Source organism: Heliangelus exortis, chromosome 25, assembly GCF_036169615.1.
Source record: "Heliangelus exortis chromosome 25, bHelExo1.hap1, whole genome shotgun sequence".
Classification (NCBI taxonomy): Eukaryota; Metazoa; Chordata; class Aves; order Apodiformes; family Trochilidae; genus Heliangelus; species Heliangelus exortis.
This window is the reverse complement of record NC_092446.1, coordinates 4,133,734-4,156,143: the sequence shown is the minus strand read 5'-3', so window position 1 is coordinate 4,156,143 and position 22,410 is coordinate 4,133,734. Positions and strand designations below refer to the sequence as shown.

Here is a 22,410-nt window from a genome sequence, read left to right as displayed (position 1 = left end):
ATAATCCTATTGCACTACATGAAATGTGCATGGGAGGGATGTGGTAACACCTGCAATAAAGCCAGAGCTGGTGGCAAAGCACAACTGAAAAAGCAGCTACTGGGGGACACTGGTGCCATTTAAAGTTTGAGCAGCAACACAGAGCTTTGGCCACTTCACCTCCTCTTCCTCTTCAGCATCAGGACCAGCAAGAAGCTTCCATCCATTCTCTCCTGAAACTCTCAGAGCTTTTCTTTAGCACTTGCCAACCATTTGGCAACGCCACCTCTGCACCTGTGTGGCACACAAGTGAGAGCCAAACAGCAAGAGCCCAGTGCCTTCCCTGGTTCCCACTGGGTAAACTGGAGCCAAAGGGTTTAACAAGGTAAATGTTCTCAGTCGTGGGATCACAAGCTCAAGTACAACAATGCCAGAATAAAATGGAGGAAAACGGGAACCTTCCTAAGGACAGGACATGTGGAAATGACCCAGCTGGCACTGCACAACACCTGCAACCCAGCCCCAGAGCTGCAGGAGCTCCACCAGCAGACATTTGCTCTCCAGGTACCCAGCAGCACAGGCAGAGCTCATGACAAGGGATCCAGGTGACACCACCAGATGCAGCCTGACCTTCCATCTGACACACAGCAGCAACCAGAGCCTGCCCAGCAGAAGACCCCAGGTTCCCATCCCTCAAGCACTTCCACTTTGCTGGCTCCTTTTCAGCATGAAGCAACAGTGAACAAAGGCTGCACACAGCTCCAGCCTCGTTGCCCAACACCAAGCCACAGCTCAGCCAGCACCAGGCCAGCAGCATGCTGGGACAAAGCCACCAGTGCAACCAGTGGAGCAACACCAGGCAGCAACTGGGCCTCTGATAAGCCAAATTATTCCTCCTCTTGATGAACAAAGACCACTGGTGATGGAGATGCAGCGAGGGGGTGAGGAGGCAGCAGGAAACCTGCCCCAGTTTCCAACCTGACAGGAACCCCGTGAAGGATCAGCTGAGGAACTGTAAGAAGGAAAAGCCAAGCTCATCCATTTCTCTCAAAACCAGCCCACCAACTCCCACTCCTCATTTCCAGGAGGAGGTTTTTTTTTTTTTTTAGTTGGTACAAGCACCACACGTTTAACCTCTGGGCTCTCAGGCTCATGCTATTAAGGAGCAGGAGAGGATTGGCAGCACTAATAGAAGAGCATCCATCCAAGCTAAAATTCCCCACTAGGAAGAGAGCAGCCCTGCTCTTACAGATGGCTCCTGGCAGTGGAAATGCATGTCCTTCAAGTTAATGTGTGGTGGGGGTGAGGGTGGGCTCTGTCACCTCCTGCATTATGGAATGGGAGAGAGACAGAAAGGATGGGTCACCCGTGCATGTTTCACTACAAAGAATCCCTCTGAGCAGGAGGCAAAATAAATAGCTGCAGGATAGGGGAGGGAAAAAAAAAAAAACCAAAAAAAAAAACAGGTCTGGTTTGAGTGCATATGCTGCCTTTTATTCTTAAAAGCATTACAGACACTGGCTCTGTGATCTGCTCCCATTACAGGAGCATTTCCAGCTGATTACATGCTGGGGAGCAGAGTTCACAGACAACGTGGGCTCCACATTCTGGGCCAGATCTGAACAAAGCTTTGCTGGAAGAAGTGCAAAAAAATTTCAACCATCAAGAGAGGGAAAGCCAAGCAGTGTCTTCCAGAGCAGAGTGACCAGGAGCTTTGGTCCTGATGTGGGCAGTGTGGACAGGAGCATCTCCCTCCCCACCCACGGTCCAAGGGGAGGGTTTTGGTATAAAAACCAGGGAAAATGGGAGAGGGCAGCAATTGGAAATCATTTGCAAAATGCTTACAAACCTCTTAAGGAAGTTTACTAAATGCTCATTTTGCAGTGCCTTCTTCTCTCTTGCATCTGACTAGATGAGGTTTTGAGAAATAGGGGCAAAAGGAAGCAAAACATTCCTGCAGAAATTCAATAAACTCAGCAGCTTTATGAATGTCACAGAAAACAGCCTGGAGCTGACAATATCACAGAATTGCCAAGTGAAAGCAGCTGCACTGCTAAGGTAAGCATTCCTCACTCTTCATTTGAAGCTAAGCTCCACTGTTTCCACAGTGCTGGAGAAGGTGCCACTAAGTGGAAGAAAATGAAGTGTTAGAAAAGAACAAAATAAATTAAAAAAAAAAAAAAAAAATCAGATGCAGAGAAAATCAGCAGGATGCATTTGAGTGGTTCAGGGTCCCACGTCCTGCTGAAGCCCAATTCCTCAGAAAGGTGCAAGACTTTTCCTTTGCTTTCCCTCCACCCAGCACTTGTAAAAAAAAAAAAAAAAAAAAAAGCAACCACAAATTCCTAATCAGAAAATACCAAGGATCTCACACTGCATCAAGGAGCTGGCTACAGCTGGTAACCTCACACTGTATTTTCCCTCCCCCTTTTTTCTTTTGTGAGATGATTTAACAAGCTACAGAATCCCAAGAGACATGACAAGCAACCAACAGAAACAGAGCATTGTCTCCTGAGCAGTCCAAGTCCATCTGCACTGCTCCCTTTTGACAGACACACAAAAGGTCTGAGTTTGGAGTAAAAACGTTGCCAAAAGGAACTTGTGCACAAAACCCAATAATCTCACTCCCACTGCCTGCCATTCCCCCTTTATGGGAGGAATTGCTGCACAAATTAAGTGTTTTGGGATGGCAGAAAATGTGCCACCCTCTGCTAGCTGTCTGCTCTGTCACACAGCTCCATGTTCAGTGGAAAACAAAATCACCAGGATCACAACAAGTCACAGTTTTTGGTTTGTTTTTTTTTTCCCAGCACGCCCCCAGTTTGCACCTCAGTGGGAATCTGGGATTTCTAGCAGGGAACCTTGCACCTAGAAGCACATAAGAAAGGTGACACTTTATTTATGGACACCCTCCTCCAGGGGAAGTCACAGATAAACTCTACACAGAGGAAATAAAGACACCTCAAGCTCTGCTCTCTCCCTGCTCCAGCCCAGGGCAACCAAGCTCAGATGCAGCAAAGCCACTTCTGCTCCTTTCCTTGTCACCCTGGAGCCACCTCAGCCCACTCCCTCCCACAGCAAACCAGTTCCTCCCTAAAACTGATGCCCAAAACACTGAACACCAGCACTTGTGTCTGACCTGGAGTAAATGAGAAGCAGGTAACTAGGCCAAGTAAAGCAGAACCAGAGAAACAGCAATTCAGAGACCAAATTACCCCTTCCCTACGTCAATTACAAAGCAAATGTAATTATTTGGTACCAATCACTGCATCTGGAGTGCACTGTTGCCTTAGGGAGTCAAAAAAAAAAAAAAAAAAAAAAAACCACCAAAAAAACCAACATAACAAAGGAGACAGGGGCACACATAACATCCCATTCCCCTTGTGATGTTGCCAAGATTGGTGACACGAGGGCTTTGAATTTATGGTGTCACTGAGATGTTGAACTGTTCTGACAGGCAGGGTGAGGGCCCAGCACCCCCAGGGAGAGCCCCTGCATGCTCAGAGGGTGCCAGCTCACCCTGGTACCCCCTGACAAGCAGGGAGAGATGTGAAGCTTCAGGAAAAGGGAAATGAGACACCCAGATACTGCAAACCAAATGCAGAGGGACAGGAGAAAGAGGCCCTGAAGGAAGGGAGCACGGGACTGGAGAATTAAGAGCCAGGACAAAGCTTCCACTTAAGCATTTGGAGCAGGGCTTTGCCCTTCAACACAACCACAGCAGCAGTTGAGCTGCTTCACCCACAAAGCTCAATTTAAGCACATCTCAAATCCCAGTGCTCTGGATTAATCCGAAGCCCCTGGAGGCTAAAGAAAGACACGAGCAAGAAATGAACTGGCAACAAAGCAGGACACAAACAAGGCAAATCCATGGCACTGCACTGACTCCAGCTGAAATTCCTTCTTGATGAGCTTTATAATTGGCTGCCCTAAGAGCAAGTAACAGGGAAAGGAGAGAGCAAAAACAACGAGGGAAATGAGGAGAGCAGGAGAGTGACCCCGTGGTGGTGTGGATGGGGACACTGGGGACACACCTGGGCAGTCCCATCCAAAAAGATCCTGCTGGTTCTTGGTGTCAAGCAAGCAGAGAAAGCATCAGCTTAAGACAAGAGTTCTTTAGAAAGGTGCAGAAAATAAGATGGAAATGAAAAGAGACAGCTTTTTACTCCAGAAGGATGTGGGAAATCCAGCCCTTTTAAAAGCAGGCACGAGCGCGAATGGCCCGAGCAATAAATTATTTCCAAACCTTGAGATAGCTCCTATAAAGTTGTCATTACTTGTCTACACTATCTGTGGAACAGAGATAAGGTTAGAGCTGCAAACCAGCAGTAAGTCAGCCAGCCAAATGGTATGTATTAAATGCTAATGTCCTTTCCCTGCTCACTGCTCCTGGGGAAGGCCAGGAGGGCAGGCAGAGCCAGCTGGATCCCCAGTGCTGCTCAACACAATTAATAATGGAACAGGCAGCAAAGAGAGCTCTTCCCTGCACATCTCACTCTCTACCTTAAGCTTCCAGCTCTGTTTTTATCCACCTGCCAGATTCAATTTTGCCCAAGATGACAAGCCAGCCTCAAACAGCTTTTTTTCCTCACCAGGAAAAAGCACATTTTCTTTGGGGAACGTGCACAGCGTAAGAGAATGTGTTTCAAAACCCCTAAAATATTTCTACCCACTTATTTCACAGCATATGAAAACAGTTCTGGGCTTTTTCTCTCTTAAATACAGTTTTCCCAGCCAGGAGCTGCTTTTAGTGGCAGAGCCTTTCCCAGTCCCAATGTAAAGGAGGAAAGTCTATATGCAAGTCAAGAGTATTAAATTATAAACTTATGCAAGGATAAATCTCTCCATTACCTCAAACAATTTCAGGATCTTTGCAATTCTGTCCCAGCAAATAATTCCATCTCAGCTGAAACAATTTATCCCCATCTCACTCCTAGGATCCATAGACATTTCAGTGAGAGCACAGAGAGCAGCTCTGCATAGCTGCCTTGGAGGAGCACTGAAGACCATTAAATTCTACCCAACTTTCCCAAGGAATTGAGAAGAAAAATCATGAATCAAGCATGAGTGAGTCAGGGAGAAAAAAAATTAATTACCTCCAACTCAGATAATGTCAGAGACTGAAAACTCAAGAGTCTCGTGAAGCAGTTAAGGTCAATGCACATGAAAAAAAAAAATACAAAAGCTTACTGGATATTTATGCACACACAATTTAAATGCAACTTTTAGCATTCAAAATCTTACTGCAAGTTTCAAATTTCTTCAATTTGTTAACTGCACCTCAGGAGCCAACATTCACCCCATTTGCATCTGGAAAGCTGGGCCAGGGGCTCACCACCCTCACTCTAAATTTCTTCCTAATGTTTAATCTGAATCTTTCCTCTTCCAGGCTCAGACCCCTCACCCTGGCTCTACATCCCCCACTTTCCAGCACCAACCTCAGCACAGGCACCAATGCCAGAGTCCAATGTCACCTTTCAACCTGGACCACCAGAAAGACAGCAGTTTGGTTTAATTAATCAATTTTCTCCCTTTTAGGTCTTTCTTTTCAGTGAAAATGAATGCTAGGGACACATCCAGTTGCACTCTGGGAAAGGAAATATTCCCAAAATGCCCAATCCAGCACTAATCCAGCACGTACTCCAAGTCCTCTGGTTTTCTCTCTTTTTATCTCAATGGAGATGAGCTGGTGGAGTTCAGACCTGTGGCTTCAGACCCCACCAGGCAGAGAGAGAGCCTGGGGTCAGAAGGGGAACACAAGTAATTTAAAATCACCCAGAGGTAGTTCCTAACAATGCTCCAGGACAACCAGAAATCAGCCATGAGGGACCATGGGGTGACCTGAGGTCATTTAAACATCTCTTACATGACAGACACCACTTTATCCAACTTAACACTGGGCAGCCAGAAACCAGGGCTTGGAAAAAAAAAAAAAAACAAACCCAAAATAAACAACCCACACTGGAAAGAAGGTCTAGGGAAAAAAAACCAAACCCAACTCAAGTCCCCAGGACATGCAGTCCCTTATTCAGGTCATCTGGTGGACTTCACAATCCTCACAACAAAACCAAGAGCAGAACAGGAAGCTTTGAAGTCTCCAGAGTTCAAGGCTTTATCATAATCCTGTTCCTGCTTCCTAAAAGAAAAATTAAAAAAATCAAGCTGGTGCTGATTTTTGAACTGAAGAGCAGTAAGGAAGAGTCTGGGGAGCCCATCACTGCCCAGGAGGCTTCCAACCTTCCCAGGCACTGGGCTGCTTTAATCGGATTATTCTTTAAAACCAGGCAATTCACTCTGGGATGTTAAACTTGAAAGGATTTCTCCCAGTGTCTTAATTAGGATGAGGCAAAAGTCATTTCACCTCATTTCTAACCCTCTTCTGTATGAGATTGGAAAGACCACCTATGACATCTTCAGGCTTGTTCAGCCTGGGTCTGAAAAGCAGCAGGATTAGACATAAACCTGATGAGATAATGTATTTACATAATATTTATGGCACCCACTTTTAGATAAGGTTGTGTTCCTGCATCCTTAGGACGTGGCACTAAAGACACTTCCCTGGAGCTGGAAAAAGCTTGGGGTTTATTTTTAAATGTAATTTCCCCTCTAAAAGAAACCATGTGTTTAAATAACAAGGGACAAGCACTAATGCAATCTGCATTTACTAAACTTAAGCAACACCAACTCCAGCTCCAACTTTCCTTAAGCTAAATAACACAGACTCTCTTGGAAAGCCTGATAAAAGCCTTGCACAAACACAAACACACACACAAACACACTCACACACACTTTTTATGGAAGTTTTCAAAGCAACTTCCATAATTTCATTAACATCTTGCTAGCTTCTGATGTGCAGACTGATTTTAATTTGAAACACTTAGCAGCCAGGAAAGATGGGAAATGTCATCAAGAATGTACAGACACGTGGGCTTGGCATCTCAGGGCCTCCCAAACATTTAATCAGTTTGTCTTTAATAACCATGGGGCAAAAAAGCCACCTGAACAGCACTCTGTGTGCTGGAGTCTGCTGCAGCTCTTGGTTTAGGCAAAAGTAAAGTCAAAACCTGTGGAAATCTACACACAGCATAGATAAGAGTTTTAAACTCAGACTTACCCAGCAGTCTGGATGCTTTACAGGATTTTTTGCCAGGACACAAACATTTATGGAAAAGTCTGTCCTGGCACATATTTTTCAGCTCCATACCCAGTTAGAATGGAGTAAGATTTAGCTCAGGAATTCATCCAGACTTCTCCAAGGCTCTTTTCTAGTCCCTGCAACAAGGATTCCCTGATAAACCCTGAGCATTTCTCAAGAGAGCTGTGGTGAGTCAGTGCAGGACAAAGCAATTTTAAACTCAGGTTTCCAAACGTGCACTTGACATGATGAACACCAGGGCCTGCACGACATTCAAGTGCTGCCTGACTTTAGGCAGAGCACTTCCCCAGCCCTGAGAGGGTGGCAGGCAAGTTCAGAAAGCAGTCCCTTGGGAAATGGGATCTGAATAGCTCTGAGGGCATCATACAGGCTCTCCAGGTTTTGCATGAAGGAGGTGATGTTCACACACTCCAGCACCAGTTTCTCTCCAAATGCAGCTCACACCTACCTGCCCTCTGTCTTTAATTAAGCATTTTGCCCCCTCATCAGTCTATTGAAGATCCTTCTCTTGCTGAGAGCTCCAGTCCCAGGTGGGCCAACATTTCAATTTCTGTTTTTCTGCCTTCTGCAGAAGCAGCTGTATTAGCTTCTCCAGTCTGTTGCTATAGAAACAAATCAATCCTCAACAGTTTTATTTTTACCAGTTTCTGTGAAATAGGATTTATCTCATTTCCATGACTAAGCTCTCCTTCAGAGTGAGCTCTTTGGGACAGTGACAGTGCCACCTCAGTATCACACAGGACTTTGTAGGCAATGTCAATGCCAAGAGGAAATTGCCATCACCCTTATTGAAAGGCACCTTCTTCATTTCAAGAGGACACTTCACCCTGAAACCATCCCCGTGGCCAGAGCATCACTGAGGTGCACGGAGGGGAAAAGAGCAGAGGGAGAGGATGGCACAGCCTGGCAGAGCAGGGATGTGCTGGGAGGGGTCAGCAGAGCACCCACCTGGAAGCTGCAGCACCCACCAGGTGTCAGGCACCCTCTGGGCAGGCAGAAGGAGCATTTTGCATCAAGTCCCCCCAGAGAGCTGCAGAGGGAGGCTGAGGCCAGCTCTGTGAGAGCTCTCCTGAAAGGCAAGGGGCTCTCCTGGGAGCTGAGGCATTAACACAAGTTATCTGCTGCTAACCAGCCATGCAGCCCCTCTGGGTGCTCTGATGGCAGGAGCTCAGCCTCCAGGAACTTCTCTTATCCTTGTCCAAGGGCAGCTGGAAGGAGCTGAGCTGCCTTTTAGTCTGGGATGAATGCAGCATAATCTGTACCCATCACCTCTCTTCTGCACCACATCTTCCACTCAGGCTTTCCCATCCTGCTGGCCAGGAAAACAATGCATTGCATTTAAAAAGAAACCTCACTGGATCAACACCGTGGCTTGGCTCAGCTGCTCCTCATACATCAAACACTGGTTTGTACATTCACCTTCAGAAAGCTCAGCTCCCTGCCAAACACCTTTAATCAGCCAGAGAAGTGCAGGAGCCACAACACCAACCTGAGCAGCTCCACAACACCCCCAGGCTGAGCAGCCCACATGCAGGGAGGAGGCACTGCCCACACTGCTGAGAAAGGGAAGGGAAGGGGAGATCCTGCTCCTCCCTGCTGTCACCTGCAGGTTTCTGCCATTTCCCTCCTATTGGAACTGTGCAGCTCCACAAAAGTTCTGTTGGCTCAGCCAGCTGGAGTGATTCACTCTGGCACAGCCAGGGAAAGGAAAGGGGGGAGGACAAGACCACTGCTCTCAGCAACTAACTGCTGGACAAGCTTAGCTGTAACCTTCCCATTTCACTGCTCAGTGCCAGAACAGGTTTGTTAAACACCCAGCATCCAGCTGAACTCTGGGCAGCTCCTGCTGGTGAAACCCAGGGCTCTGGGGGCACTCAAACCTGCAGTGACACTGCTGCACTTTGGGGACTGCAGTCAAAAGCAGAGGGGAATGGGGCTGTGGAAATGTGAGAGTCTCATTGCTCAATATCCCATATTTATTGACATGCATACTGTGGGTTTGGTCCTGAAATTCCTCCACACAGCTCGAGGTAAGTAAGTTGGGGTACAGAGATCAAAAAAGCCAGCAGGGGATCTCAAAAACATCCACTCAGTCCACTCAGGCTCAGGAGCATCCACTCTGCCACTGAGCAATCCCCCTGCAGCAATGTGCTGGATGCTGCTGCTCATCCCAGCACCCATAAAGTCAGCCCTGAAGTCCTCAGGATGCACATTCCAAGAGTGCACCTGGCACTTGAACCAAAACACCAGTTTCCTCCTCAAATATATGGAAGGAGATTGAGGTGCTGGAGCAGGTCCAGAGAAGAGCAAGGAGGCTGTGAAGGGATCCAGCACAAGTCCTGTGAGGAAGGGCTGAGGGAGCTGGGGGTGTTGAGGCTGGAGAAGAGGAGGCTCAGGGGAGACCTCATCACTCTCTCCAACTCCCTGAAAGGAGGTTGGAGCCAGGGGGGGGGTTGGGCTCTTTTCCCAGGCAACTCTCAGCAAGACAAGAGGGCACAAGAGGTCTCAAGTTGTGCCAGGGGAGGTTTAGGTTGGACATTAGAAAGAATTTCTTTCTGGAGAGGGTGATCAGGCATTGGAATGGGCTGCCCAGGGAAGGGGTGGATTCTCCAGCCCTGGAGATATTTCAAAAGAGCCTGGATGTGGCACTCAGTGCCATGGGCTGGGAACCACGGGGGGAGTGGAGCAAGGGTTGGACTTGATGAGCTCTGAGGTCCCTTCCAACCCAGCCAGTTCTAGGATTCTATGATTCAAATTGCTCCTGCAGACACCCTGAACACAAATCACCCTCTCAGTCCATGGGCTTCTTAGGGCTGTTTAGGATAATCCAGCCAGCTCCTGAGCCACTCTTGTTCAGGGCATGGAAAATAAGTAACCTGCATGTCAGGGCTGCATTTCACTCTTCTCCCCGTGCTGAAGCAGAGCACAAATCTTGTGTGAGCCCTGTGGATGGCAGGAGCTGCAAAATGATGCTCCTGGGAAGGAGTGTAACCTAGCAATTGGAAAGCACCCTGGGAGAGGCTCTGTTCCTGCAATGCACAGGGATCCTGCAACCATTTATATCCTGGCACCTGACAGCAGAGGATAAATGGTTTGGTTCTGCCATCCTCACCACCATCCAAACCTCCTCACCCAACATCCTGCTGCTCCTCATCTCGTGTCTTCTGACTCCCCTCATGGAGTGTTTGGAAAAGCCTGGGTGAGCAGATGGATATTCCCCAAACCTGTTTGGCACTTCAGAACACTCAGCTGAGAAACTCTCAAGGCAAAGTGAAAATGAAGCTCGTGTGTTCTCACCCTCTGTCTGACACAAACTCCTGGGCACTCCCAGGAGAGCAAATCCCAGGACACAGGGGGAGGCAGCACCTGGGGAAAACCTGATGGGGAGTGAATAGGCAGGAGAATTCAGCCCCAGTCTGGACAGCCAGCAGGTTACAGAGCCAGCATCAGAACAATCAGAGTTTGGAGCCACTGCCTACACAGTTAAGGGAACTTTACTCAGAGTTAACAACAAGATTCCAACCCCACGTGCTGCACTGACAGTGTTTTGGTTGTGCCACTTCCATCCATTCCCATCTGCTCCCAACTTTTCCCCCATTTCATTCAGCTCTCACATCCCCTCCCCAGCACCCAAGCACCTCCCTTCAACTTCCAATCATCTCTGTGCCAACCAAACCAGGCAGCACGGCATGGAAACCTCAGAGTGCACCCAGGGTGTCTGGGAGGAAGCAGGACAAAACTCTCCCAAGGGAGTTTCACAGCAAGGGAAGCCACCTACACAACATTTTTTTCATCTGCAGTCAAAGCAAGCCCTGGGTGCTCCATAAAAACCAAGTCCTGCTCCACAGGGGATGGCAGGATCCATGGCTTAGGTGTGCAAAGCTCAGGGCATGGCTCATGGCACTTCTCCAAGGACCCACAGCCTGGAAAACCCCATCCTCCCCAGAAACAACCCCCCCACCACAGAATTACACACAGAAAATAAAAAAAAAAAAAAAAAAAAAAAATTCCAAAGCCAGCAAATAAAATATTCCAAAGCTGAATTAGAAGCTGACACAGATACAAGAGCCTAAGAGTCACTGCCAATAATTGCAACCTTCCTGAATTAGTTAAAAAGTGCTTAGAAAACAGTTCACCAAACAGATCTGGTGCACACCTAATGCCTGTGGCATTAATACTCTCAGCAACACCAGAGTTCAGGTATCTAATTAAAGAGAAATTAAATCTCTCCTGCTTTGCTGTTTGCATGGGAGGGTGTGGAATCCAAGACAATTAGAAAGTGGGTGAGATATTATTAATCACACCCCTAAGAAGAGTGAAAGACCCAGGAAACTGATTTCTAACCCAGCCTGGGTTTATCAGAACACCCCAGGAGCAGTTTCCTTTTTCTGGGGAAAGGGGAACAGGGAAATGTTCTGTCTGCACCTTTACCCAAAGCTGGAAGCTTGGACCTTGGAGCTGCTGGATCAGCCAAACACCACAGGACTCACCATTTATTCACAAGCCCTGGCCAGAGGGACCAGGATAAGACACCCCTGGGAAGAGGCACACACAATCCAACTGCTCCTCACTAGCTATGGAATGATTCCTCATTTTTTTCCCCCCCCTCCCATCAGCTGCAGCATCCATGAGGGAATCTCCCTTCCCATTGGAAAGGGGGTGGGCAGAAAGGTTGGAGCCAAACTCAGACTCACCAGGAGCCCACGTAGCACTAAGACCCCATCCAGCTGCACGAGAAGGATTACCAAACCTTTTTTTTTGTTTTGTTTTGTTTTTAATGGAAATCATTTTTCTGACTTTTAAGCACATTCAGGCTGCTGGCAGCTGCTTGCAGTGTTCAGCCATGACACCATGTCATTTCCTAACCAAACAAAATACTCACCAGTAATAACTGCTGCAAATTGAGTAGAACACTTGCTGTGGCTTCTGTGAAGCAAGAAGCAAAGCCTTTCCCACAACAGATGTATACAGAAAACTCCTAATTCACAGCAGAAGTTTCTCCTTGATGCACTTACTGAAGATTACATAGACAAGCTGGGGCTAAACAGCAGCCTCAGTTTCCCCTCTTGCCAACAAAGATTCAGTCTTTTCACATCAATAGATGAAAATAAAAAGCTTTTTTTCTGCAGATTTGGCTTTAACACAATTCATCCCTTACTGCTCCTGGCAAAACCTCCTGAATGCAGCTTGATATTTCAGGCCACAGATTATTTTGTTGCTTCCTGCCTTTAACTTCATAATGGAGAAGCAAAAAAAAAAAAAAAAAATATAGCCAAATTCTGCAGAAGTGCCCCCTAAACCCTAAGAAAACTTGTGGATTCACAAAGCATCTCCAGCTCCTGGACTTGCTTTTGCTTATGAGCATTAAGCTGTGTTTGCACTAAGTTGGTATTATCTCTGGATGCTGCCTGGAAATGCTTTGGCTGGTGCTACAGGAGATAAAGCCTGAAAAAACCAGAGCAGCCAGAGAACAGGCAAGGAGCAGAGATCTGCACCAGCCTCCTGGACCTGTCTTTCAGCAGATTCCCAGGCCCTGAAAGGATCCCAAGCATCAGGTTAGAGGAGCAGATCCCAGAGGCTGTGTGGATGGCAGCACAAAGCCAAGCTTCCCCCTCAAACCCTGGCAAGCCACCACCTCTTTGTAAGCCCCACCATCTGCTTCAGCAAAAGCCAGACACCCATCTCCCTCTCCTCTGCTGCTTCTCACCCTCCCCAAATCCTCCTTATCACCTCAACCTGCTGCTGCTTCCCTTCCCTGCCTCACAGCAGCTCCCCACCAGGGTTTATTTTCCTGCCTAATATTTTCAGGCTCAGCGAGTGGCACATCCACCCCCCAGGGAGAGACTCAAGCTTTCATTTTATCTCTGTGCCTCCTTCTCCTCGGGCTTATCAGGGTCTATCACAGCTGCCTTCCTGCTTACCTGCAGAAATTGGTGATTTCATTTGGATTTTGTGCATGGCTCAGCCCCAGAAGGCTCAGCTCAGAGATCTGAGCACAAAGCACGAAAGCCTCAGCCCCTGACAAAGTTTCAGTGACAATAAACCCAGTTAAGTTTCTGGGATAAAACAACAGAGTTCCACACAATTTACTGCTGGGGGCATCTCCCAGGGCTTTATGGAGCAGCATTTGCTCAGTTTCTTAAGGAAATGGCACAAAACAATTTGTGTTCCAGAGCTCCACACCAGGGCTGAGGTGGGATGGGGGGAGGGAAGGTGCCTGCCCCATGTGGCTCCTGCCAGGAGCTGCCTCTTTGGTACCCAACTCAAAACTTGTTTCTGAGACACCTGAAACACTGCAGAACTGCACCAAAAAGTGACACTGAAAAAAAAAAAAAAAAAAAAAAAAAGAGCTAAATACTCTGCTGACGTCCAAGAGACCTGAAATCAGGTGGAGGAATGGGAGCTCTGTTTATGACTCTGTTGCTGGAGGTTGTTCAGGGGGTGCAGGACAGCCCAGCAGCTCCTGCATCAGGAGCAGGAACCAAAAACCACCACAGGTGGTTCAGGGATTGGGAAGTTTGGAGGGGAAAGGGATGGTTACAGCATCCACGCTGTCACACACAGAGAGCAGAAAAATGCCAAAAAGTTGGCTGAGGAAAGGGAAACACAGAAGGTACAGAACTGACCACAGACAGGTTTCTCCACCCCAATTGAGGGGGAAGAAACCCTTAATTAAAAAAGCTCCCATGGCCAAGGGAGGCACCAAGTCACCAGCTGAAGGACCTGGGCCTTCTCCATCAACTTGCTGCTTCCATTAATGCTTCCCCTTAATTGGCCCCATGACCATCCCTGGGCACATGTCCTGTCTCTCTGTGTTGCTTTTAATCTAGAAAACCATTGCAATCATCCCTGGGGAAAACAAACAAACAACAAACAAACCCATAGGACCCAAGATTGAAAAGAAAACCCTTCAGCTGGGGAATAACTTGAAGCCATCCCTGATCTGTCCCACACCTTGGGATGCTGACTGGGAGCAAGGAGGGGTTGGGGGGTGGATCCAGCCCAGACTCTGACACCTCAACCCTTCCAGCCTCCTCCCCAGCACCAGGTCCCTGTCATTTGCCAATCTTCCACTTTCCAGGAAGTGTGAGACAGCTGTAATTCCACCTTCTGTTTCCCAACCCTTGAAGTGATTTTCAGAAAGGTGAAGTTAGTTAGAATTAAACACCAGGTTGCTCACTGCAGCATCCTCCCTGCCCCTGGGAAAAACCACATGAGCTCCAGAGGAATCGTGTCCCTCCAGAGCTGGAGTCAGGAGTCAGGTTTGGCACTGAGGCAAGAGCCAGTTCCACACTTTGCAGAGTACAGAGAGAGAGAGAAACAGGAGACAACTGCCCAGATTCCTTCCCTGACATTTCTGAAACAGCCTGGCTATTTTTTTTATTTTTTTTTTTGGCAACTAAATTCCCCAAATGCAATGTTTTGCTGCTGTGTTAAGGAGGGAGGATGTTTGCTGCTGTAAGAAACCTTCCAGCAGAGCTTGTGTCTCTTAAACCTGTCCCACAGCCACCCCAGGGCACTGAGCAGTCACTTGAGCCTTCACTACAGAAAACAAAAGTTTTGAACAGTGCCCACCTCATCCCAGCTGCTCCCCAAGCAATCTTCAAACTTCTTTGCAGGTAAATTCAGCAGCTCTTTCTCATTAAAAAAAAAAAAAAAACACCACAAAACCTCCTCACTCTAAACCCAGCAGAACTCTTCTCACCTGCAGCCATTTAAAAGCAAAAGCCCAAGGAGTTGCCAGAGCACCAGAAACAATCAGAAAGTCCTTAAATCATCCAAAGCACATTTTTTGGTAGCTCCCCTGCAGCACCCAAAGGACCCCCAGGAGGTGACAGCAGGCAGGAGCAAACTGTCCTCCCAGTCCCTGATGGTGTTTGGAACCCTGAGATTTAGACCACAGCTGCTGCCTCCTACAAACGTGGCCACCATCCACTCAGGATGGCCACCATCCACTCAGGATGGCCACCATCCACTCAGGATGGCCACCATCCACTCAGGATGGCCACCACCCACCCAGGATGGCCACCATCCACTCAGGATGGCCACCATCCACCCAGAATGGCCACCATCCACCCAGAATGGCCACCATCCACCCAGGATGGCCACCACCCACCCAGGATGGCCACCATCCACCCAGGATGGCCACCACCCACCCAGGATGGCCACCACCCACCCAGGATGGCCACCATCCACCCAGGATGGCCGCCACCCACCCAGGATGGCCACCACCCACCCAGGATGGCCACCACCCACCCAGGATGGCCACCACCCACCCAGGATGGCCACCACCCACCCAGGATGGCCACCACCCACCCAGGATGGCCAGCATCCACCCAGGATGGCCAGCATCCACCAAAGTTGGCCACCACCCACCCAGGATGGCCACCACCCACCCAGGATGGCCACCACCCACCCAGGATGGCCACCACCCACCCAGGATGGCCACCACCCACCCAGGATGGCCACCATCCACCCAGGATGGCCGCCACCCACCCAGGATGGCCGCCACCCACCCAGGATGGCCACCACCCACCCAGGATGGCCACCACCCACCCAGGATGGCCACCACCCACCCAGGATGGCCAGCATCCACCCAGGATGGCCAGCATCCACCCAGGATGGCCAGCATCCACCAAAGTTGGCCACCACCCACTCAGGATGGCCACCACACTCAGGGCCACCACCCACCCAGGATGGCCACCATCCACCCAGGATGGCCACCATCCACCAAAGTTGGCCACCATCCACCAAAGTTGGCCACCATCCACCAAAGTTGGCCACCACCCACTCAGGATGGCCACCACACTCAGGGCCACCACCCAAGCAGGGGGTACAACCCAACACTTGTAAATCCAGGGCTGCTGCTGTCCCACAAGCCAGGGATGTGTCCCCACGATTCCCAACAGGCTGGGAACACCAAGATGCTCCCAGGAGGAGCCCCTGCTGCCACCACAAAGATGGAAAAAGCCCAACTGTGACTGCAGGGAGAAAAAGGTTCAGGGATTGGGAAGTTTGGAGGGGAAAGGGGTGGTTACAGCACCAGCTGCCACGCTGCCACACAGAGTCAGGGACTGCAGAAGCTGAGATGTCCACCACCCTTCAGCTCCATCCACACAGGAAACTCCATTTAGAGGGGAAAACCCCAATAACCTCTGAAACATCCCAGCTTGGCTGGTACCACACACCACTGCTGTCTCCCTGAGGATAAAATGGTCACCACTGTCACCACCCAGCATCAGAAAGCACAGGGGAGCTGTGAGAGCAAGAGGCTGGTAACACTTGAGGTGTGTGTTCAGCTCCCTGACCCCTCTCCACTTTATCTCAACACCCCACGAGTACATTCATCTCATTCACCTCCTAAGGCAGAGAAGCCTGAAGTGCCCAGAGCCATTTCCCCACTCCAAACAAGGGCTCTGAGGGTTTAATTTAAATAAAGAGAAGAAGAAAGTTGGACCCGAGAGCAGATTTATGTTTCAGAGAGGCAAAACCCAAGCAGAAGCTCAGCAGGTCCCTGGCATCCAGCTCAAGTGCTGATATGATGATGTGAAAGGAGAAAGCAGCTCAAATTTAGCCACAAACAGACCAGTCACAACCCCCACAAACAGGCAGGTTGTCCCTCAGCACTGGATTCAAACCTCCTACCCCGATATAAGCAGAAAGAGAAGATAAACACCAGCATTTCCAGAAAAAAAACAAAAAAAAAACCAAGCTGAAATGGCAAGAAGCTGCAACTCAAAAAACCAAAAACACACCAGCAAGTGGTTTCCTTGGGAGATGCCGAAAAAAAAAAGGGGAGGAGTAAAAACCAACAAAGGTCTAAGAGCTTCAAAACAGAGCAAATCCCCCAGCTCCACACTTTAAATGCCAAAGCAAACGAGTGTGCCCCCCAGCTGAGCCCCAAAACCCCCCCAGCTGAGCCCCAAAACCCCCCTAGCCCCCAGCTGAGCCCCAAAACCCCCCCAGCTGAGCCCCAAAACCCCCCCAGCCCCCAGCTGAGCCCCAAAACCCCCCCAGCTGAGCCCCAAAACCCCCCCAGCCTGGGAAGCAGAGCAGGAGTGTCCCTGCCAGCTGTGAAAATCCCTGAGGAAGGGCAAGGGAGGAGGAGGAGGGAGAGGACACCCTGCTCACCCCCCAGTTTTCCCCCTTGGGAACCCCCCCACGCCCCGGGTGCAGACTCAGCAGCCTCTGCCAGCCCCCTGACCCCCAGTCACATCCTCCCAGTTACTCCCAGTCTGCAGCTCCCGATGGTAACCAGAGGCACCCACAACCCCGTAGCCTGGAGCAGCCCCGGGGAGCAGCACCGACTCCAGAGAGATCCCTCTCCTGGCTCCTGCTGCTCCTCACCTTGGGGCTCAGCCTCCTCCCAGCCCCACGGGCAGCACCAAACCCTGGGGGCTCCCCCAGCCCATCCTCTGTGCCCCCCATAACCTCACACCCCATCCCCTCCCTATCCAGGGGGACTGAGCTCCCCCCCCCCCCTCCCCGACAGGGGCGACCCCCAGGCTGACCCCACACTTCGGATCCCCTCAGAACACCCTCAGCCACCCCTTTACCCCCCACCCAACCCCCTCAGCTCTCCCTACAACCCCAACCTCACCCCCCCTCCACCTCCCCATCCTTTCTACCTCCCCCCCCAACCCCACAGCTCCATCCTCCCCCAAAAACCCCAAAACCTCCCACATCCAACACCCCAAACACCCCTCCCACCCCCCCCTCTCCCTCACCCCCCACCCTACAGCCCTTCATTCCCCATCCCAACCCCTACAACCTCCAAACCCCCCCTTTTTTTTCCCCCCTCACCTCAGGCGCTCACCTGAGGAGACTGGAGAGGGGGTGCCCCACACCCCCGCTGCTTCCTCCACCTCCTCCTCCTCCTCCGCTTCCACCTCCTCCTCCGCTTCCACCACCACCACCTCCTCCTCCTCCTCCTCCAGAACTCCCGAAGCCGGAACTCAACCTTTTCCCTGATAAAAGCTTTTCCACAGCTGGAAGGTTCCCGAGCCGAGCGGCCTCCAGCAGCTCCTGCTCCTTCCCCATCTCCCGGCCCGACCGCCGCCCGCCCGCCGCCGCCTCAGCACAAGCCACGCCCCCTCCCTTCCGGGGCGGGGCTTAAGCGTGGAGGGGGCGTGGTTAGCGAGTGAGGGGGCGTGGCTAGCATGAGGACATTCCGCGAGGGGGCGGGGCCTGCGGGAAGGTGGGCGGGGACTCCGTCCCCGCCCACCTTCCCGCAGGCCCCGCCCCCTCGCGCTTTTTTATCAATGGGAACGCCCCCTCGCTGTTTTTTATCAATGGAAACGCCCACTCGTGGTTTTTTTTCAATGGAGCCGCCCCCTCGCGTAGTTTTCTCGCCGTGGAATTTTGTGTCTTGTGCTCTGAGCTCGGTCGGTTGTGAAATGAACATCTCCGGCGGTGTCTGCTTCGAGTTCCTGCAGAAACCAAGGAGCCGGCTCGGTTCTGAGGAATAATTTGGGCTCTGGAAAAAGGAGGGAAGAGGTTCCGGGTGTAACTCTGCTTTAGGGAGGAACGGACAAGGGAAGGGCAGAAAGTCAGGGGTTGGGAGGGACCTCAAGGGATCATAGAGTCCAATCCCCTGCCAGAATAGGGTCACCTCCAGGAGGTCACCCAGTGGGATTTGAATGTCACCAGGAGACTCCACAGCTCCTCTGGGGTGGCTGTTCCAGGGCACTGTCACCCACAGAGGAAAAAAAATTGTCCTCATGTTTATATGGAAGCTCCTATGCTGAAGTTTGCATCATTGCTTCTTGTCCTGGCACTGGGCACAACTAAAAGCCTGGCACCATCTTCCTGGCTCTCTCTTGACACATTTATAAACATTCATAGAATCCTAGAATGGGCTGGGTTGGAAGGGACCTCAGAGCTCATCAAGTCCAGCCCTTGCTCCACTCCCCCCGTGGTTCCCAGCCCATGGCACTGAGTGCCACATCCAGGCTCTTTGGAAATATCTCCAGGGATGGAGAATCCACCCCTTCCCTGGGCAGCCCATTCCAATGGCTGAGCACCCTCTCCAGAAAGAAATTCTTTCTCATGTCCAACCTAAACCTCCCCTGGCACAACTTGAGACCTCTTGTGCCCTCTTGTCTTGCTGAGAGTTGCCTGGGAAAAGAGCCCAACCCCCCCCTGGCTCCAACCTCCTTTCAGGGAGTTGGAGAGAGTGATGAGGTCTCCCCTGAGCCTCCTCTTCTCCAGCCTCAACACCCCCAGCTCCCTCAGCCCTTCCTCACAGGACTTGTGCTGGATCCCTTCCCAGCCTCCTTGCTCTTCTCTGGACCTGCTCCAGCACCTCAATCTCCTTCCTGAGCTGAGGGGCCCAGAACTGGACACAGGACTCAAGCTGTGGCCTCCCCAGGGCTGAGCACAGGGGCAGAATCCCTTCCCTGGACCTGCTGGCCACGCTGTTCCTGAGCCAGCCCAGGATGCCATTGGCCTTCTTGGCCACCTGGGCACACTGCTGCCTCCTCTTCAGCTTCCTGGCAATCCAGACTCCCAGCTCCCTTTCTGCCTGGCTGACATTAAGGAGCTCACCCCTCATTCTCCTCCAAGCAGCAGAGCCCCAGCTCCCTCAGCCTTTCCTCACACGGGAGATTTTCCACTCCCTTCAGCATCTGGACCCTTTCAAGCAGTTCCTGTCCTTCTGGACCAGTCCTCCCCAGCACTCTCCATCCCAGTTCCACCACTGCCCCCCCCAAATCCTCCCAATTCCCCCAGTGCCCCCCCTCCTAGTCCTCCCAGTTCCCCCAGTGCCCCCCCCTCCCTGTCCTCCCCCTCCCAGTTTCACCAGTGCTTCCCCCACGTCCTCCCATTTCTCCCACTGCCCCCTCAAGTCCTCCCAGTTTCCCCAGTACACTCCACCCCTTCCCTCCCAGTCCCCCCAGCACTCCACTCCCCAGCCCTCCCAATTCCTCCTTCCCTGTTCCCTCAGTGCTCCCCAGGACTTTTCACCCCAGTTCCCCCCCCCCCCCAGTCCTCCCAGTTCCCCCAGCACCCCCCCCCAGTCCTCCCAGTTCCCCCAGCACCCCCCCCCAGTCCTCCCAGTTCCCCCAGTGCTCCCCCCAAGTCCTCCCAGTTCCCGCAGTGTCCCTCTCAGTTTCCCCAGTGCCCCCCCAGCCCTCCCAGTTCCCCCTTCCCTGTTCCCTCAGTGCTCCCCAGTTATCCCCTCCCAGTCCTCCCAGTTCCCCCCCCAGTGCCCCCAGTTCCCCGTTGCCATGGCGACAGCCCCCCCCCCCCCCCCCCTCCCGCCGCCGGAAGTGGCGGCGCTTGCCGGCAGCCGTAGCGTGACGTCATCAGAGGGCGCCGTGGCGGCGGGAGGCGATGGCGGCTCCTGGGGAAGGGGCCCGGGAGGAGCTCGGGGCCGCCCCGGATCCCGAACCCGAACCCGCGGCCTCGTCCCCCTCGGGAGATGGAGGGACGGCGGCGGAGGAGGAGGAGGAGGAGGCGGTGGCCGCCGAGGTGGCGGGAGAAGGCGAGGCGGGAGAGGCTGGAGGGAGCGGGGAGCTCAAGGCGGAGGCGCCGGACGGGGAGGTGAGGCCGGGCCGGGCCCTGGGGCTGCGGGGAGCGGGGAGCGGGGCCGAGCTTTGGGCCGCCGGGAGGGGGGAGCGGGGCCCGGACAGGCTCTGGGCACGCTCAGCCCAGCGCTGGACTCTCGCCCAGGTGAGGAGCGCGGAGGGGGAGGCGTTGGACGGGGAGGATCCCAACCTGCAGCCATCGGCGGCCAAAAAGGTGAAGCTGGAGCTGAAGGAGAGGAAGGAGAAGAAGCACAAAGTGGACGAGGATGAGATCCAGAAGATGCAGTGAGTGCCAGGCCAGGGCACGGGGATCTGTGCAGGGGTTGTTGGGTCACTTCGTGTCCCTGTGCCTGCAGCTCCATCCCAGATCCCGGGCAGCCCTGAACAAGAACCAGGCCGTTTGCTTTGCAAACCTCAGCGCCCCCTCAGCCTTCCCCTTCTGGGCTCTTTTGTACCACAGGAGGTTGGGGATGGTGGAATCAGAACCCCAGAGGGGTTTGGATTGAAAGGATCCCAAAGCTCCCCCAGTGCCACCCCAACACCTCCCCCAGCCCAGGGTGCTCCCAGCCCCATCCAACCTCCAACACTGCCAGGGATGGGGCAGCCACAGCTTCTGGGGGCACCCAGGGGCTCAGCACCCTCACCCCCAAAAATTTCCCCCTAATGCCCAACCTCAGCCTCCCCTTTGCTGTTTAAACCCCTTCCCCCCTCACTTTACACCCTGGTGGGAAGCCCCCCTCCCGGGGTGGCATCCTGAAGGGCTTCATCTGTTTGTTCTTGCCCTGATCCCTGCTCTCCCTGCAGGATCCTGGTCTCCTCCTTCTCAGAGGAGCAGCTGAACCGGTACGAGATGTATCGCCGCTCGGCCTTCCCCAAGGCTGCCATCAAACGGGTACGAGCAGCACCAGCTCCCCCTCACCACCCCTGCAGCCTGACTGGGTCAGAACCAGCTGAGCCTGGCCCTGGGCTGGGCTCTGCACCCCCTGAGGTGCCTCTGTCCTGCTCAGCCCCTTCCCCTCTGAGGGGTTTCCCCCCCGCACCCGGGTGCGGTTTAAGGAAGAGCTGAAGTGAGAGTGGCCTGAGGGGCAGGAAATGAGTCCTGGTGCAGCTAAAAGCTTGAGTTGCAGAATCACAGCTCAGGAAGGAGATTGAGGTCCTGGAGCAGGTCCAAAGGTGCCAGGAAGCTGAAGAGGAGGCAGCAGTGTGCCCAGGTGGCCAAGAAGGCCAATGGCATCCTGGGCTGGCTCAGGAACAGCGTGGCCAGCAGGTCCAGGGAAGGGATTCTGCCCCTGTGCTCAGCCCTGGGGAGGCCACAGCTTGAGTCCTGTGTCCAGTTCTGGGCCCCTCAGCTCAGGAAGGAGCTTGAGGTGCTGGAGCAGGTCCAGAGAAGAGCAAGGAGGCTGGGAAGGGATCCAGCAGAATTCCTGTGAGGAAGGGCTGAGGGAGCTGGGGGTGTTGAGGCTGGAGAAGAGGAGGCTCAGGGGAGACCTCATCACTCTCTCCAACTCCCTGAAAGGAGGTTGGAGCCAGGGGGGGGTTGGGCTCTGCTCCCAGGCAACTCTCAGCAAGACAAGAGGGCACAAGAGGTCTCAAGTTGTGCCAGGGGAGGTTTAGGTTGGACATTAGAAAGAATTTCTTTCTGGAGAGGGTGCTCAGGCATTGGAATGGGCTGCCCAGGGAAGGGGTGGATTCTCCATCCCTGGAGATATTTCAAAAGAGCCTGGATGTGGCACTCAGTGCCATGGGCTG

At 52.2% G+C, this 22,410-nt stretch overlaps 3 protein-coding genes across 17 annotated transcripts in view; 1 reads left to right on the top strand and 2 right to left on the bottom strand.

The window, feature by feature from the left end:
- Positions 1 to 18,202, bottom strand: part of ANKS1A (ankyrin repeat and sterile alpha motif domain containing 1A) — a 107,164-nt gene extending 88,962 nt beyond the window's left edge. For all 15 annotated transcript variants that reach the window (XR_011730550.1, XR_011730549.1, XR_011730551.1 and 12 more), the window contains exon 1: positions 17,952 to 18,202. Coding sequence is in view for 12 of the 15 variants with exons in the window: in XM_071768371.1 (XP_071624472.1) it covers positions 17,952 to 18,175 (224 nt within the window). In the remaining 3 variants the exon portion in view is untranslated. The remainder of the gene's footprint in view (positions 1 to 17,951) is intronic.
- Positions 1 to 22,410, bottom strand: part of BLTP3A (bridge-like lipid transfer protein family member 3A) — a 72,250-nt gene that overhangs the window by 12,157 nt on the left and 37,683 nt on the right. The gene's annotated exons all lie outside the window — the stretch shown is intronic.
- TAF11 (TATA-box binding protein associated factor 11) overlaps positions 20,445 to 22,410 on the top strand; it is a 4,222-nt gene continuing 2,256 nt past the window's right edge. Inside the window, exons 1-3 of the mRNA XM_071768389.1 lie at positions 20,445 to 20,677; positions 20,807 to 20,946; positions 21,466 to 21,553. Of these exons, the coding sequence (XP_071624490.1) occupies positions 20,468 to 20,677; positions 20,807 to 20,946; positions 21,466 to 21,553 (438 nt within the window). The 5' untranslated portion in view covers positions 20,445 to 20,467. The remainder of the gene's footprint in view (positions 20,678 to 20,806; positions 20,947 to 21,465; positions 21,554 to 22,410) is intronic.